The sequence below is a fragment of the Miniopterus natalensis genome, chromosome 12 (genome assembly GCF_054644295.1).
Source record: "Miniopterus natalensis isolate mMinNat1 chromosome 12, mMinNat1.hap1, whole genome shotgun sequence".
Lineage (NCBI taxonomy): Eukaryota > Metazoa > Chordata > Mammalia > Chiroptera > Miniopteridae > Miniopterus > Miniopterus natalensis.
In genome coordinates, this window is record NC_142092.1 from 39,171,730 (window position 1) to 39,191,319 (window position 19,590).

The 19,590-nt window shown below is 41.5% G+C and overlaps 1 protein-coding gene across 1 annotated transcript; it reads right to left on the reverse strand.

The window, feature by feature from the left end:
- Positions 1–8,625: 8,625 nt before the first annotated feature.
- On the reverse strand, positions 8,626–15,516 carry RFK (riboflavin kinase). The gene is made up of 4 exons (XM_016223061.2): positions 15,358–15,516; positions 13,863–14,014; positions 10,191–10,293; positions 8,626–9,582 (listed from the first exon to the last, which is right to left on the reverse strand). The coding sequence occupies exons 1-4, from the start codon at positions 15,437–15,439 to the stop codon at positions 9,452–9,454; spliced, it is 468 nt and encodes a 155-aa protein (XP_016078547.1). The 5' UTR covers positions 15,440–15,516; the 3' UTR covers positions 8,626–9,451.
- Between the last annotated feature and the right edge of the window lie 4,074 nt (positions 15,517–19,590).

Here is a 19,590-nt window from a genome sequence, read left to right on the forward strand (position 1 = left end):
TTAAGTCAGAATCCATTTGTTACTTGCAACCAGTTAGATTCCCAGCCCAAGTGGTAATGTATGAGGCTTAGGTCTGCTATGGAAAAGACAAAAGATAACACAATGCATTGCATAATACTTGTATTTAACTTAAGAGAACTCAACTATATGGGCTTGTATGAGAAAGAAAATATTCTTTTATTTGTTCAGTTATCCTTGCCTGTTCAAAATCAACCAAGGCCTCTACTGTTCCAGAAAAATGAGGCCTTAGCCAAAATACAGACACAAAGGAATAAAATCTCAGGTTTGAGCTTCAAAAGACCGAGGTTTTAGCAATTAAAAGATAAGAAGTTTTCCTCGGTAATTCTGACTTCTATATCTGCCTTTTGGCCATGCTTGCTGACTTTACAACCTAAGCCCTTCCTAATACGAGGCTCCGCTATTGAGCAATAGTGAGTGCTCAAGACTCCTAACTGTACAGGGCCTGGCACACACCCCTTTCCCACATACCCCTAGCAGTGCAGCAATCCTCATTGACCTGAGTAACCCAGGGAAATAGTACTGGTTTAGAGCATTGGCATTTTTAAAACTCTATTAATACCAGTATCCTGGAGACAGGCAATTTGACATCTCAAATCCATTCCCAAAGAGAAAAATTATACTGTATAAATTATGCCTTTGTTCATATTTTCTTTGCTCCTAATTCACTGTTAATACCTGTTTCCATTAAGGAGAGAAGAGAAGGGGAGTGGGGAGACAGAGGGGGAGAGGAGGAGAACATGAAGGAAAGGGAAAGGGAGAGGAGGGAAGGGAAGAGGTCATCTTTTTAAGTCTGACATCAGAGTACATGTCTCAGTCTATTCGTGCTACTGTAACAGACATTTATTTCCCACAGTCTGGAAGCTGTAAGTCCAAGATCAGGGCTCCAGTGGTCAAGTTCTGCTGAGAGCCCCCTTCTGGGTTGCAGATGTGGCAGAGGAAAAATAATTTTTCCTCCTACCCTTAGAAAGTTCTTCTGGCAGGACTAATAATCAAAATGACATAAGGCGGATTAACAGGGAAAAATCAAGTGTTAATACATGTGCACAGGGAATTCACATAAGCATGAAAATTCCAGACAGTAAGGCAAAATCAGGTATATGTGTCATTCTGGACTAAGGTAGGGGAAGCAGGGGTTTAGGATGTCAGTGGGAAGTAAGGCAATTTACAAGGAGATTCAAAAGTTAATGTTTAGTAAACAAATGTTTATTGGGCCATCTTGAAACAATGTGACACGGGGAGGGTTTTGACCAAATAGGGCTTGTAGGTCCCTTCATATCTATACCTACTTCATATTAAACTACAGTTATCTATGGTAACATCTCCCTTCTGGAGCAGGTCCTCTAAAGGCGTATTTTGGGGTGGCTAATTTTGCTTCCCCTCTCATCATATCCTCCTCACACATGAAAAGACAGCTAGAGAGCTCTCTGAGGTTCTTTTGTAAGGGCACTAATCCCATTGATAGGGCTCCACCCTCATGACCTAATAACCCCCTAAAGGTCCCACCTGCTCATAAACTGGGTGTTAGGACTTCAACATATGAATTGGGGGGGAGGGAGAACACATTCAGTTCTCATTCAGTGTTGGCATCTTGTGATCATCTACACTTCCAACTAAAACAATAAGCATTTTAAATAAACCTGGGCTCTTCAGATTTGAACTGCCAATACCACTTTCAATCCATACCTCTCCCCCGTAATTTAAACATCTATACATCAAAATAAAACATGCACATAAATAACATACAACCTACAAAGGAATTAGGAAAAAAACTACTATCTCACTATGCCCTAATAAAGACTGAAAAAAATAAATTACTCTAACTCAGGAGTTGGCAAACTATGGGCCTTTGAGCCTAATCCTCCTGGCAGCCTCAACAGAAATTTGAAACATAGCCATGCCCATTTATTTATGTATTGTCTGTGGTCACGTTTTCACTATAGCAAAACCCAAAGAATTTATTTCCTGGCCCTTTACAAAAAAACAAAAAATCTGTCAACTCTGCTAAAGCTAACAGGAAAGTTTATGGTCTCTAGCACAGGGCCACCAGAAATGTGGTCTACATACTGCTACTGTTTTGTGAACTGCCTACTACTCAAACTGAGTGTTTAAAAAACTTTTATAGCATTTTAAAGTTGCCAAGACATCCAAATGTGACCTTTTTTAAGTGACTTATTGCATTAATTCATGAAAGATTAGAAATAAAATTTTAGAAGTCACAATTTTCCTATAAGAAAAATGAGATAATACCCATAATTTTTAAGTAAACCTTCAAAGGTAACAAAATTCAGCCCTAGAGATAGCATAGATTTTGCCTTGAAAAATAAAATGGAACTTAAAAAAGCAGACCAAGGAAGCTTTAAAAATTATTTGTCCCATAAGCTGGGTTCCCTGTGAAGGCCTAATTCTGATGATGTAGTAAGGAAGGTCCCAGTATCAGAGATAAATTCTTTCTAATTAATGCATAATTATATACAGAGCACTTTCTATGCATAGGTATTGAAGGAATTAAAATGCAGTCTAGAAGCTTACATTCTAGACCTTTTGAGTGTAAAAAAAAAAAAAAAAAAGGTCAAATTTAAAAACTAAGGTGATTATAAAAATACAAGACATTGTAGTTTTGTTTTAGGGTAGCCTCTATGAACAGACTATTGTGGAGTTAGCATGTGAATTCACATATTCATGAATGCCGCTAGAATATATCCATTGCCCTTCTGTTACATGAGTTTCAATCTAACTGAACACTGTACAACAGACCCTCCCCTTATCTTCGGGGATCTGTTCCAAGACCCCCAGTGGATGCCTGAAACTTCTAATAGTACCACACCCTATATATGCTACATTTTTTCCTATACAATGACAAAGTTTAATTTATAAATTAGGTACAGTAAGAGATTAACTACTAAGAATAGAGCAATTATAACAATATGCTGTAATAAATTATGTGAATGTGGTCTCCTCTCTATGATAACTGATCTGATAACCTAGCTGGCTGGCTACTAAGTGACTAATGCGCAGGGAGCAAATCCAGTGTGGATATTCGGGACAAAGGGATGCTTCACATTCTGAGTGGGACATGTGAGAGATTTTCTTAAAGTTTTTTTCATTGATTTTAGAGAGGAGGGAGAGGGAGAGAGAAATATCAATTTTCTGCCTCCCATATGTGCCGACTGGGGTTGAGACCCACATCCCGGGTATGTTCCCCAAGAAATCAAACGCATGACCCTTGAGTACATGGGAGGATGCTCCAACCACCTGAGCCACAATGGCCAGGGCCAGGTGAGAGATTTCATCATGCTACTTAGGTGAACAATGAGGGTAAGGGAAACAAAAAGTAAACAGATGCAACTATATCAAGCTACATCAACAAAACAAAGACAACCTATCAAATAGGAGAAGATATCACCAATGATACATCCAATAATGGGTTACTACCCAAAATTTATGAAGAACTCATACTACCTAATTACTCCCCCCCAAAAAAACGATTCAATTAAAAAACAGGCAGAGAACCTAAATAGACACTTTTCCAAAGAGGACAGATGGCCAATACACATATGAAAATATGCTCAATGTCACTAATCATCAGAGAAATGCAAATTAAAACCAGTGAGATATCACCTCATACTTGTCAGAATGGCTACCATCAATAAATCAACAAACAAGTGTGGAGAAAAGGGAACCCTTGTGCACTATTGGTAGGATTGTAAATTGACCCAGCCACTGTGGAAAACAGTAGAGAGCTTCCTCGAAAATTAAAAATACAACTACCTTATAACTACCTTATAACCCAAAAGTTCCACTTCTGGGTATTTTTCTGAAGTATCCCAGAACACTAATTCAAAAAAAGATATGGCCCAATCGGGCGTGGCTCAGCGGTTGAGCGTCGACCCAGGATGCAGGTGATCGGGGTTTAATTCCCGGTCAGGGCACATGCCCAGGTTGCGGGCTCGATCCCCAGTCAGGGGCGTGCAAGGGGCAGCCGATCAATGACTCTCTCATCATTGATGTTTCTATCTCCCTCTCTCCTTCTCCCTTCCTCTCTCTGAAATCAATAAAGATATTTAAAAAAAAAAAAAAAGATATGGAAGTAACCTTAGTGCCCATTACTGGCTAAAAATGTTGTACATATATACAACTGAAATCTTATCTTTTGCAACAGCATGGATGGACCTAGAGGATATTATGCTAAGTGAAACAAATCAGACAGAGAAAGACAAACACCATGATTTCACATATGTGGACTCTAAAGAACAAAATAAACAAACAAAATGGAAACAGACTTATACAGAGAATAAACCAATGGTTCCCAGATGGGAGGGAGGTTGGGGAACTGGGTGAATAAGTTCCAATGATTAGGGGAAATAGGGATTGGTAGTTACAAAATAGTCACAGGGATGGAAGGTACAGCATAGGGAACATAGCCAATAACATTGTACTAACTCTGTATGGTGCCAGGTGGGTACTAGACTCATCAGTGGGGATCACTTCATAAATTATGTCTAACCACTATGCTGTACACCTGAAACAAATGTAAAATAATGTCAACTGTAATGGAATGAATATGAAAGGTATGCAAACTTATGACATCGTTTATTCAAGATTTCAAAGCCTGAAATCATTCAGACCAATCAAAAATGGAACTCAATTTCTTATAATACATCAATACTTAAACTAAAACTTAAAAATACATTAGATGGTCTCACCCAACTCCTAATGCACACACTATTCAATTTTCAAATGTGATGGCAATTTCACAAAATATAAAATGATAAAATATCAAAGAGCTTTTACACACTTACTGAGGACATAATTAGCAGCCTATTCAAACAAATAGAAATCTGTTTTTACACTTTCCATGTTTGTTTTCACCTTCATAAAGCCATTGATAATTAAGGCTTTCAAGTATAGGATTTCTAGCATTAAATTACATTTTCTAAGAATTTTTAGAGAAATGAGAAAGATACACTACATTTGCCTTAAATTCATATGCCAAAAAGTAAAACACAATCTCACTGAATTTATCCATGCTTCCTCTTCTCCAACATTAACTTTAGATGTCATTCTAAACACCTTATATTTTGTTACAATCACTTCTCTATTTGTGCAGATTAGGGAAAAATTATTTGTAATAAATGATCTTTAAAAATTACCTTCTATATACGTGGAATCTAAAGAACTTAGTAAACTGATGAACAGAATGGATTCAATGACATGGAAGCACAAATCAGACTTACAAATGTCAGAGGGATGGAGGAGGGTGGGTGGGTGGAGGGGGAGAGATTAACCAAAGAATTTGTAAGCATATATGCACAACCCAAGGACACGGACCATGGTGGGGAGAGGGGTTGGGAGGGGGATGGGATGGGGTGGAACGGGTCATTGGGGAGAAAAAGGAACATCTGTAATATTTTAAACAAAAATTTAAAAAAAATTTTTTTTTTAATTACCTTCTAGAGAAACAAGATGGCGGCATAAGTAACAGCTGCAGCCGCCGCCTCCCGCAACCCCATCAAAATCACAACTAAAATACAGAACCACCGTCACTCAGAGCCTCCTGAGATCTGGCTGCACAGAAGCCCCACAACCAGGGAGCTGAAGCAGCACCCAGACCGGTAGGAGGGGCGGAGACGCGGGCGGATCGGGGCTGAATCGCGGAGACCCGGCCGCCGGCCCACACCCGGTGCCGCGGGCTAAACACAGGAGGGAATCTCGGTGGTGGAGGTTTCCCGGAGGAGTGAGGGGTCCCAGCCCCACAGCAGACACCAGCCCAGGATTCCAATGCTGGGAAGATAAGTCCCCACAGCTTCAGGCTGTGAAACCAGTGGAGACTGTCGCTGAGGGTCACGGAGGCTGCAGGAGGCCCAGGCAGCTCCTCTTAAAGGGCCCGCACACGGACTCAGACGCGCTCCCTCTGAGCCCAGCGCCGGGCAGCAGCTGGAAAGGACCTGGGACATTTGAGCAGGAACTAACCTGCCTGAAGTCGGGGCGACAGGTGGAGGGGCGGCTTCCTCCCAGGCAGAAGAGCTGGCAGAGGCCATTGCTCCTATGGCGAGTCCTCCCCACACATAGCCACAGGCAGGCGCCATATTTGAATCACCAGCACATGACTCACACCTTTGGCCCTGCCCCTCCCCACCTGCAGCTCATCCAGGCCATTTCCAGTGGCTTTTCTGTGCAAGTGGCCTCTCGAGCTTTATGCTTAGGACTTTCCTAAAATCTCTCAAACAAGCAGCAGTGGGCCCCATATGGCTTGATAAGTGGCCCCAGGCCTGGCACTAGCAGCAGCCTGCCTTGGCTCATAGCTTGGCCTCTCCTGGACAACGCCAAGCCCAGCACAAGTAGCAGCCAACTACGGTTTTCTGTGTTGCTCATACTGGGTGGCCCTGAGCAAGGCACTGGCAAAGGCTAACTTTGCACCTCCCGGGAGGCCTCAGAGACAGTGCACCTGGTGGTCAGACTCCACCACGCTGGATTACAACCCTACCACATCCACGAGTGACACACTCAAGGGGGGCACTTGGTGAACCCCAAAGCCACACTGAAGTAAATCCTGCTCCATAGGGGTGTCTCCAGCACAGCAGCTCTCTGGTTGTAGTTGCAGCTGGTTCTCACAGCCAATTGGCCGGGGAGTCAATTCCTCCCAGTGACGCCAACAGCAACCAATGCTCAACTACAACAGGACAGTGCACACAACCCACACTGGGAAGCACCTAGAAGGCCTGGCTCAGATGACTGGGGAGGCTGAGCCACGGGAGTCTACAAGACACCTACTACACAAAGCCACTCTACAAATTCCAGGAGACATAGCAGCTCTACCTAATACATAGAAACAAAGGCCTGGAAGCAGCAAAAATGTGGAGGCAAAGAAACATGTCACAAAGGAAAGAACAGAAGAAATCTCTAGAAGAGGAACTAAATGAAATAGGCCCAAGCAACCTAACAGAGTTCAGAATTTTGTTTATAAGGATGTTTTAGCATACTATTAGGGAAATAACTGAGAAAATCGATAACATAATAAAGTACCAGTTTGAAATGAAGGCTACACAAACTGAAATGAATAATTTACAGAGAATCAACAATAAAGGACGCTGAGAATCAAATCAGCGATTTGGAACATGAGGAAACAAAAAACACTCGACCAGGAGAGCAAAAAGAAAAAAAAAATCCAGAAATATGAAGATAGTGTAAGGAGCCTCTGGGACAACTTCAAGAGGCCCAACATTCGTATTATTGGGGTGCCAGAAGGAGAGGAAAGAGCAAGAAATTGAAAACCTATTTGAAAAAATAATTCTACCTGGGGATAGAAATAGACTTACAAGTCCAGGAAGCACGGAGGGTCCCAAACAAGAGGAGCCCAAAGAGGCCCACAGCAAGACACATCATAATTAAAATGCCAAAGGTTAAAGACAAAGAGAGAATCTTAAAAGCAGCAAGAGGAAAGCAATTAGTTACCTACAAGGGAGCACCCATATGACTGTCAGCTGATTTCTCAATAGAAACCTTGCAGGCCAAAAGGGAGTTGCAAGAAATATTTAAAGTGATGAAAAACATGGAACTACAACCAAGATTGCTCTACCCAGCAAAGCTATCGTATAGAACTGAAGGTCAGATAAAGAGCTTCACAGATAAGAAAAAGTTAAAGGAGTTCATCACCACCAGACCAGCACTACAGGAAATGTTGAAGGGTCTTCTTTAAGAAGCTAATGAACAAAAGAATCTGACAAACTAAATAGATCCACAGACATTGACGCATGCAATAATCATATTTCAGAGGGAAGAGGGAAGGGGGTGGAGGGTGGGAAGAGATTAACCAAAGAAGTTATATGCATATATGCATAACCCATTGACACAGTCAATAATGGGGTGAAGGCTGGGGAGGGGGTGGGAGTGAGGTGGAGGGGGTCAACTGGGGGGAAAAATGGGGACACCTGTGATACTCTCAACAATAAAGATAAATAATAAATAAAAGAAAAAAAAATTACCTTCTATATACCTGTTTCCATCCCTAACCAAATCTAGTGCCAAAGTGAATAATACAATGTACTGCTGCTTCTGGGGCCAAAAGAATTTGTAATCTTAATCTAAGTACCCAGTGACTTCAACTTCCTGACAGTATCAAAAGTCTCTAGTGGCCAAAAACCACTTTAGTTGTTAGGAAGAAAAAATACATAGTATGAAGATGATGTAACTAAAACTTTATTACTTATTCCTTCCCCCGAAGCTACAAGTACTTATCAATTTACATTGTGCATACACAATTACAATTGTTTGCTCAGGAACAAAATAACTTCATTTCATAATTTAATTGGCTCTTAAAGTTTCCCTAGGGGGAAAAACAAGTATTTTAAGAAACTGGTATATATAAATGATCTGCTATGTGTTCATTTACTTTGTGGAAGCCTAAAGATGAAGCTTTCAAATAGTGAAAGAATGGAATGATAGCGATAGATGCAATCCTTTGTAATTCATAGAATATTCTAAATGGAAAAAACACTTGACAGAGGCAATCATTTAAAGAAAAAAAGAAAGTCAAGAATATTGCTGAAGAATATCTACTCTTAAAAAGAGAAAAGTGCTATACAACACAAAAATGAAAACTACAAGTTCAAAAAACACACTCATTTTAATATTTTAAAAGACAAACCAAAAAAACCCTGACAGGTAGAGGGAGTCCATACAATCAGAACTGAGGCAGCTGTAAAAAAAAACAAAAACAAAAAAACCACAGGATATTTTGTATTGATTTTTAGAGGAAGAGAAACACTGATGTGAGAGAGTGAAATATGGGTCAGCTGCCTGATGCATGCCCCTACCAGCAATCTTTCAGTGCACAGGACTACACCCAACCAATGGAGCCACACCAACAGGGTGACAATATCACAATTTGACCTCATAAAGGAAATGACTAAATTTCATGAGTCTTCATGTTTGTAGTAATATATTAATGCGCAAAAATATCAAAAATACCAAGTATGAATTTTCCCTCTTAGGTTTATAATAAACTATCAAACCTGTTTAATACATTTACTTTTACAAGCCTTCTGTTTAGCAGCACATGCTATACAAGTAGATGCATGCTAGTATTTTACCATGAGAATTAGTTTTCATCTCAAACTACTGACTTGCCTTTTTACCCACAGCTTTATTCACTTCATTTCCTTTTAAGACAGTTAAGACCTTTCTAGTGGTAAATTTTAGTCAACATATTACATAAAAAGAATCTTGATTTTTAAAACGAATCTGTTTAGTATTACAGCATGATGGGTTTAATTGAACATGAAGCATAATAATTACATTGTACTGTTTAAACTAATTCACAGCTATAGGAAAATTTTTGGTTCTTAAAATATAACCAAGATGAGACTACATAGTCATGAGCAGTAAAATACTAGAACAGCAAATGAGTCAGTATAAGTATGATGATTTTTCATCAGTGGCCATTCATTATTTTGCTTTTAGGAATCTGGAAGAAATTGTCCTCTTTGAGTTTCAAATGTTCTGGTAAATCTAGTCGTTTCTTAGCTTCCTCAATATCACCTTGAATTGCTGAAATAAGTGACTCTGCAGAGAGAACACACCAGGTAAAGACAATGAAAACTGCTGCTACACTTCTTACTACTTTGTCCAGCATCTCCAAAATATCCCCTCCTCAAGGCTGTCAGTGTCTCTGGGACTGGGCAGTTGTCTAGTAATTCTACCCATTCTTCCAGACTTACGTAAAAAGCCCATAGTACAAAAGATGTCTCTAATCTTATTACAATTTCTTAAACAAGGTACACTGCAAATACCAAATGGAACAAATATTTGCCATCAATTATCTTCAGCATTTATACTTGTAAACCAAGTTATATAATTAAAACTATCACACTACATTAAGATACTTGACACTATTTGTTTCAAATGTTTTGATTTAGTTTCTTACACCAAGCACTGCCACACATCCATCATTCATTACAGCTTACTAATTCCTACTTGTTCCTTAAGTATGAAAAGGAAATAAGATTCCTCATATGGTTGTTGTGGGGGTGAAATGGGTTAATTCATGTGAAGCCCTTAATACAGTGCCTGGCGCATATTAAATGCTCAAATATTAACTGTACCGCCACGGTTATTGCTGGTAGAAGCAGCTACAGTAATACTTAAGATGATCTAACTAAGTAAGAACTTACCTAGAGAATCAAAGTTCTTTTCTGGTCTGAGGTAGCCAACGATGGCCACATTGAGGATTTCCCCATAAAAGTCCTCTTTGAAGGTATGCATGATATGAGTTTCCTAAAGTCAAGAAATTTTTTTAAAAAAGATTACCATCACATTACAGAATACCTGAAATTTGAAATATACACATTAATGATGGGGTAATTTAAATGAAACAACCAACCCTGGTTAAATTTTGAGAGGTTAAAATCTAAATGCAGTTTTTCCTGAATTCTTCCATTGCTCCAGTTCCTGCCCCTGGCCCTACATGCAAACATTATTACTGAGTAACATAGATGTACTACCACAAATCTAGTAATGATTTGCAGTTTATAGAAAAACCCAACATGCAGCAAAGTAATTGAGAGTCTTATCAAGGCAAAAAAACTGAGCAAGGACACCAAAGAGGGAATGATCAAAGTATTAAAAGATGTTACCACTAAGAGAACTAGTTCTAAAGTTAACCAGGATCCACCTGTCTCTGACACACACCAGTTACAAAAACGTTTCAGGGTTATACAAAGCTGAAGACTGATGTAGGGGGCAGAAGAGCCCAAGCTAGTTCCCAATCTAGGAATGATGTAACAAATGGGTACAACACAGGTTGAAACAAAATAGTGCAGGAGGCAGAAGACCTCTGGAAATCTGAATTCAAAAGGCAGAAAAACCAACAGAAAGAGCACGCAAATACTTAAGGCAATTGAGGCTGGACTAGGATGGTGGCACTGGAAACTGAGAAGGTTACACAACTTAGAAACATGTAACTTGAGACTAGAGGTATATTTTGAAATGTATGACTTAAGAAAATTTAATCTACGAAGTGATCCTTAAATCTGAAGCAGCTATATTACAAATCAGCTAAGAGTACTGCTAGATCAAGTTCACTCTGCACATTTAATTTAAACAATTTAAAAGAAGGAAATATAGATATTAGAAACAGAACTTTTCTTAGAGCTCTTATTAGAGCTTTCATTTTGTTAGACAACTAAATTTTTTATAGAAGAGTTGAACGTAAGAGAATCAAGGCGGTACTGTAGGAAGAGCACCAAGTTAAGAATGAAAAGTCTCAGGTTGCACATTTGGCTAAAGGCATACCTCTCTGGGGCTCCAGTTTCCTTATCTGTAATTGAGGGGGGTTTGAGTTAGAAGACATAAGGTGCCCCATGGCTTTGTACTATGAACCAATAAACTGGACTTGCATTCTTTCTTTTCAGTAAAATTTTGAAAAAGGAAACTAAGATATGTAAGAGCTTGACAATGACTATTACAAAACACTGACAGAAACAGTAAAAACGTCTACTTTGCCTAAATTGATCTATGGATTCAATGCTATGCAATCAAAATCTTAGTGTTTGTTTTTTAATGACAGAAACTGTTGTGATTCTAAAACTTATATTGCAATGCAATAGGCCAAAATTATCCAAGAAATCTTGAAAACAAACCTGGAAGACTTGCCCTAGCTGGTTTGGCTCAGTGGCTAGAGCTTCGGCCTGGAGACTGAAGGGTCCCAGGTTCGATTCCAGCCAAGGGTACATTACCTTGGTTGTAGGCTCAATCCCTGGCCCTGATTGGGGGCTTGTGCAGGAGGCAACCAATCAATGTGTCTCTCTCACATCGGTTGTTTCTCTCTCCCTTCCACCCTCTCTGGAAAAGCAATGGAAAAAATATCCTCAGATGAGGATTAACCCCCCCCCCCAAAAAGAACAACAAAAACTGGAAGACTTATACAATCAGATAGTGAAACCTATTATAAAGCTATGGAAACTGACATTGCAGTGCTGTCATGAAAGGACAGTATTTTCAATAAACGGGCTGGGTCAATATCCCTATGAAAATAAAATTAATTTTGACCCCTACTTCATACCATACTCAGAAATAAATCTGATGAGAAAAGACAAGCCTTTAGAAAAAATCTACGAACATCTTTATGACTCTGGAGAAGGCAAAGATTTCTTGAATATAAAGTACTAACCACAAAAGAAAAATAATGATTATATTAAAATTAAGAACCTCTGTTCTTCAAGAGACACCATTTCATTAAGTGGGGGGATGGGGAGCAACACAATGTGAAAAATATTTGCAATATATGGTTCCAACAAAGGAACTGGATCTAGAACATACTAAGAAATTCTTGAAGTCAGTAAGACAGTCAATCCAATTTTTTAATAAGACTTGAACAGGCACATGATATATGTCTGTTGTTGGCCAAGAAAAATGAAAAAAAAAATCAAGAAAAACTGGTACAACAAGTACTGTTCATCAGGACCCCTACCCATAGGCACCCTAGAATGTCTCCGGTTATGCAGGTCATTCTGCCCCTGCCCTTATCTCTACTAGCATGTGGCTAGTCATGTGGTAGGCCCTCACCCTTAGAGGAAAACATGGCGGCTGGAACAAAGCCCCATCTAACTTCCATACAAGGAAAGAACACAACCAGACAGGCCCGGATGGGTCAGTCTGAAGAAGAAAGCCTTTACACACACCCCATTCCAAGGGGTTAAAAAGGAGCCCTAGTCCATACCCCAGGGTGGCTCCCTGCTGGAAATGCTTCTTCAAGTACTTTTCTTTGCTTGCTTAATAAATTCTCTAGTGAGTTTGAGTCTTGGCTCTGAATTATTTTCCTACCCAGAATTCAAGCACCAAGGTCTACTTTTGCCATTTACAAAAGTACTTCCAAGGTGTTCCTTAACTGACTCTGTAGTAATAGTTCTGTTATCTGAGTAGCTAATAAGGAAAAATTAGTCATAGGAAAATTAGTCAGGGTAGCCTTCCTTCCCCTTTATTTCCTTCTTCATTCTACCAAAAAAAAAGGGTGTTCTTTCATCAATTCTTTTCCTTATTCATGCCCAGAAATAATTTTCACATTGTTAATACTAAAAAATAAGAGAAACATTGAGCACAATGTTAAGTAGTTCAAAGCCAATTCTATTGCTTATGAGAGTACTTAGCCCTGTGGTTTTCCAACTGTGACACATTTGTCTTCTAAAAAAACTCTTCAAAGAGGGTGAAATCTAGATGAACTATATCTGTTTTTGCCACACTTAACTAACCAAAAGATTCAGCTATGTTTAGCACATTAAGCAATTCAAAATATAACTTAAGAGTTTGTATATGCTATTAAAGTTGGTGTAAGTTCAAATTAGATTTTTATAACTTTAGGGCATTAAATGGAATCCCCATGGTAACCACAAAGAATATCTATAGAAAATACACAAAAGGAAATCTGAGGGGAATCAAAATGTGTTCCTATGGAGGAAATGGTGGATGAAAAGCTATGAGGCATATAGAAAACAAATAGCAAAATAGAGTACCTTCCTTATCAGTAATTAGTTTAAATGCCAAAAGGTTAAACTCTCCAATCAAAAGGCAGAGATTTGCAGAATGATTAAAAGATAAGATTCGACTACACAAGAGATTCACTGTAGATCCAGACACAAAAACATTGAAAGGATGGAAAAAGTTATTCCATTCAAATAGTAACTAAATACTTCTTTTAAATCCTTCAGGTATGATGCCAAAAATTCTAGAATTTAGACTATGTTGTGATTACCACTGATGCAGTCCAAACCACTATATGTATATCTAATACTGCATATTACTCCAAATCATCATCCCATTTTCAGTTACAGAGTGAAATACATTCTTACCATCGACTTTTTTGTATTCTTGTAGTATGGGTTCCATCCTATGCTCACCACCATCTTATGAACATCTCCACTTCCAACACTGGCCCATCCATAATAAATGCCAGTGGATACATCAGCTGGAAGATTATCTACTACTTGTTCAGGAAAGTTAGCTTAAAAACAGAAGAAAATATTCTGAGTGTTAAGAATATCATATTATTTATAAAAATCACATGCAAAGGTAGTCTAAATAATTAGGCTCAAAAGATTCCTAGGACTCTGCCTATGATTAGCAATCCCACCATTCCATATTCTGGATCGAACTTCTCCTCTTCACGTGGCTAGGTTAAGAACGAGGTACCAGTTTACACTCTTGAGGGAGAAGCAAACAAGTACCTGAACAGCTGGAATTTTCAGACCTGGTCTTCTGGAATTGTTACAGCATAGTGAAAGTAGGAAAATTCCAGGGCAGGTGGAATAGGGAAACTGATGAGACTGAGAGTTGTACAGCAGTTTCCAGCCACCTAGAAAATCCTATCTTCCCTAAACCAAGGACACTTAAGGGTAAATGGTTTGCACTTCTCCCCAGCCAGAGGGTAAATAGCTTAAATCACCCCACTCTGGGAGAACAGCAGAAATCCAATTAGTGCCAGGCTCTAGGACAGATTATGAGAACAATGCCATTTTGATACTTCAGCACAAAGCTGAGGAAGATGCTACTGAACGCGGGAACCTGTCTCCAAGGCCCCCACTTCTCTGACTTCCCAGGGAGCCCAAGCAGCCCAGCCTAGGCTCTCCTGTTGCTGCTTCTACGCCTTCCTTGTTTCATTGTCCGAAGTTATTTTAGCTGCGGTCAATAAATGTTTGCTGTCTCTTGATTGACTGAAACCTTTCCCTAATGAAGACAATAATCGAGGTCTCATCGTCTCCCTGGTAACAGAATCACTTAAAAAGATTCTCATTTTCAAAATACACATGATCTCCGAACTCAAAGACTGCTTTAATAAGTCTGGGGGCAGCCCTGCTTGCATTTTTAAGGATGAGTTACACTTAGCTTCAGATCCCGACTTCTATAACTAATGTTGACCAAAAGAAGAAAAAAAGAAAAAAAAGAGATCTGGTTTGCATTCAACTGCCTGTATGATCACTTGGACACAATCTAATAACAGATTTTTTAAAAACCCTACAGTTAGCTTGAGAATTTAGCCAATCTGCCCCAATTTACGTTTCCTAATGGGCAAGGTTCCTGCCATGCTTGGAAGCTCTAACATGGCTGGATAGAAAGGTGGCCAAGGGGGGCCCCAAAACTCAGCTCCGGCTTCCTGCCCTCGCCACCCCTCACGGACTCGAAGCCGCCGGCCAGGACCTGCTCGTCGGGCCGATCAAAGGTCCTTCGCCTCAACAGAGCGGAAACGGGCAGAAAAGAGGATGTCACCTCAGTCCGCAGCCCCGCCACCCCGTCCCGAGCCCCGACTGACGTCCCCCTCCCACGTGACCCGCACCCTCCCGCGCTCACCTGTGGGGATGCCCAGCTGCTTGGAGCCGCGGCCAAAGCCCCGCACCACCTGGCCGCGGCAGAAGAAGGGCAGCAGCTTCATGACGCCGTCCGCTCGCGGCGCGGGCTGCGGCCCAGTCCGCAGATCCGGCGGGGCCGCCGTGGAGCCGGTGCCCGGAACCCCCGGACCAGCCGGGGGAAACGGGCAGGAGCTCGGCCGGCGGGCCGGGCGGGTGGACAACAGGGCCGGCAGGGGCCGGGGACACGCCGGGGCAGGCTCCTAAGGCTGCTGACCCAACAGAAGCTGCCTGGCGACTCGACGCTGCGTCTCCGCCTCAGACCCGGTGGCGGCGGCGGAAATGAATGCGGCTGTGGGCGTGGAGCGCCGTGGGGACGGACCGGCGCAGTAGGGGCCCCAGCTCTCCAGGCGCCACGGGCCTGCGCACACTTTCTGGGCCCAGCCAACCGGAGCTCGCTCGGCTTCCGTGGTCCCGCCCCCGCCCCGCCCGGCCCCGCCCCCGCCGTGGCCCCGCCCCTAGCCCGGTCGCTGCGGTTTGGGTTTTCCCACGCCCAGGCCTTTCAAACTGCGGCGGGGAAGCTCGCCTTCAGCCTGGTGGCTCTGAAAGCACCGCTCTGGGACTGTACTGTTTATGTTCCCTTCCTCGGTTTCCTTACGATCCTGACGTCAACAATAAAGATATATTAAAAAAAAAAGATCCTGACGTCAAATAGAAACATTCTTTAGGTTCTTGGCGACCGCTAGGTTGTCATTCACCACTCATTCCGCTCTTAAGCATTTGTTAAAGTTCCAAAATTCCAGGTCAGACATCACGTCTTCATTCCCGCCTGCCTGCCAGAAGCGGCCCTGCCTTTGACCTGGTCTGAAGAATATCAGAATGTAAGCTCCAGAGGCGCGGACCCTAGTCTGCGGCCGGGGAAGATGACAATGACCCCAGCCCCCGCCCCTACCCCAGGGACAGCAGGCCTCCTCCTCCGGTTGGCTGTGTTCTTGGCAACTTAATAAACCTGATGAGAGGCTTGATCTCGGCTGCAGTGCAAATCTGTGAGCCTCTGACCCTTGGAACTGTCAACATCACCGCCAGAAGTACGGCTCCTGGGGTTCACTTGACTCTCTCACAAAGGCATCCTCCTGTCTGGGTCTTAAGAAAGAAGTTTTAATTGCTCTTTTTACCTTTCTTTACTGAAGGGGAGCAAAGTTTGCACCCCAAAATATGCCTCTGGGGATATGAGTTATTTTAGGCTGGTTAATATAAAGAAACCGGATATGGGAGAAGCTCTTAAAACCAAGTATAACATCCCCTTTGTAAGAGGACATTCGCCTTTGTAAGGGAAAGCTCCTGTTTCCCTCAGGGTGTCAGGGAGGGGAGGGGATCTAAATCTCTAAGTAACTGTTAACATGAAGAAGGTTCGGACTTAACTCTGCATAACAATCCCATCCTTGTTACTGATTTTCCCAGTAACCGCCCTTAACTGACTCCCCAACTCCAAACATCTTTTGTTGCCGTTAGCTGACGGTGGCATTTAAGGGTGATGGCCTCCACTATTTTGACAACTTAGTGTTCCTGGGTCTTCCTGTGTATACAGGAGGCATATATGTTGTTGAATTTTAATTTTTCTCCTGATAATCTTTCTGATGTCAATTTAATCATTAGGCCAGCCAGAAGGACCTTGAAGGGTAGAGGAAATTTTTTCTTCCCACTGTTATAGCACAGTAAAAGCTAGGAAAATTCCAGGACAAGGGAATAGGGAAACTGAGACAGAGAGTTAAACAGCAGTCTGCAGCCACCTAGTAAATCCTATCTTCCCTAAACCAAGGCCACTGGAGAGTAAATGGTTTGCATTTCTCCTCCCCAGTCAGAGAGTAGTAATACCTTAAATCACCCCACTCTGGGAGATAGATAGCAGAAATCCAATTAGTGCCATTTCCTAACCACACCCAAGGACAGACAAATTAAGAGAATAAATCTCATTTTGGTACAGCAGCTTGAAGCTCTAAGACCACACCTAAAGTTCCAGCCTTTAAAACCCCTGAAAATGAAGGTCCCAGTGTGCTCTCGCCCCAAAGGAAGCACACCAGCATCGTCGCCTTCCCCCTTCTTCCCTCTGCGGGGACCTCATGAGACTTGCAACCAAGGGAGCAACTCAGTCCCAGGGTGCTCTCCTTCTAGGGAGCAAGGCCAAGCTTTTCCCTTCCCCTTTTCCTCCCCCCCACAGGCATGTGTCCCCCAACCTCTAAGGGACCCCATGAGACTCGCAACCAGGGGAGCAATGGGCAGCGGCAGCTCGTCCTGGGCTAACCCCGTGAACCTGTCTCCAAGGGCCTCCCTTTTCTCTAACTTCCCAGTGAGACAAAGCAGCCCAGCCTAGGCTCTCCTACTGCTTCTTCGGTGCCCTTCCTTCTTTCATTGTCCTAAATATAATTTTGCTGCAGTCAATAAATTCTTGCTTTCTTTTCTACACTTTGTCCCTTGATTGAAATCTTTCCCTGAAGAAGAACTGACATCTTGTCATCTCCCTGGTAACATCAACACTACAAATGTGTGTGAAATTTTGTCCACACTTTGCAATTACTTTTGTTATAGAGAAAAACCAGAAGCTCAAAATGGTGTCGCTTATGCTAAGTCCCTGGATACCAATCCTAGATTTAGTACCTCACCTAACTGTTGTTTCAACTCTCCCAATCACCAAATGACTATTGGAATAGTAGCGTGAATACTCTAGAGGGTGAATACTCTAGATAAAGGGGTTATTTACAGTCCCAGGTGGGACCAAGATGGATGGTGCAAGATTTCATCTTGCTACTTAGAATGGCAAGCAATTTAAAACTTATTGTTAAGTGCATGATTGTCTAACCACTATACTATACACCTGAAACCAATACAAAATAATATTGAATTTTTTTTTTTAAATTTAAAATACAATAAATAAAACATGAATTATTCTTTTACTGTAGTTAGCTAGATATTAATGATGGAAAGGAAGCAAAGGGTATTGGGCACTAAGCCTGTTTGCTTCACCAGGAAGCTACAGCTTCACACTCCCCACAGGGAACCTCAAGTCTGTTCCCCATAGATCACTGGGGGAAGGGTTAAAACAAAGGGGAAGTAAGCACATGGACAATGAAGTCAAAGTGCCACAGGGGAAGGTGCTGGACCATAGAGGCCTATCAATCTAACCTAAGGAAAAGACCATTGACTAGGGGGCTGGAGCCAATGCAAGCCTGCAAAAGTTTGGGAAGCTGATTGATTATTTTGGAAAAGTTTCTGGTTCCTCCAAAGCCTGAGAATACATAATCCTAGGTGAACAAAGAAGCTCTCTTGCTAGGTGACCTACAGTCACCTGTTTGTTCATGTTCTATCCCACCTGGGTACACACAACCGTGCTGGTGCAGCAGCAAGTGGGGCTGGCAGACCACATGGGTTCCAAAAAGACTAAGCTTTAATATGAAGCAGAAATTCTGGGCACTGGCTTCTATTTTGGCCCTGCTAAAGATTAGTTTGGACTTTTCCCATGGTAGGACAGAGGGAGATGGGACATTGGAAACTTGTGGTCAACCATCACAAGTCATCTTGCCACATCTATATCACAGTCTCCCGAGCATGGGGCCTTGAAATGCGTTTCTCTCAATCTCAAGGACGAGGCTGTTTTCAACCACAACAGTTCATTTCTGGAATTTTTCATTTAATATTTTTTGGGTTCTGGTTGACTGCAGGAAATGATACCTCAAATAAGGGGGGGACTACTGTAAATCAGCATCTTATGCATAATGATCCCTTGGTATTCACTATTATGATGATGATGACCTGTTGATGGGCTATAGAAAACATTATAACAAGCTTATGATACAAATAAGCTGGCTGAGGTGTAAAATCTTCAGAATTCCACCCTTGAAAACAGACATGTAAAATCTCCCATGAAACCCAATAAAAAATGACATTTTATTGTCACAAATGTACTTTGTAGTTCAAACTTGGAAAATTTACTTTGTATAGTATAGATTTACTCAATGAGAACATTTTAACATTGTTTAAAAACAAAATTCAATGAAGTAAAATTGAAGATCTAATTGGCTTTATTAAACGAATCATGAATCTGTCAGCTAGAGGGCACTCCCAAGGGTTGTACACAATAGAAGGTTAGGAAACAGGGTCAAGCAAGGGAGCTATTAGTGAAAGAAAAGAAAGGGTTATTTTGGAACCCAGGCCTCTTTTCTGGGGATCATGTTTTCTGAAA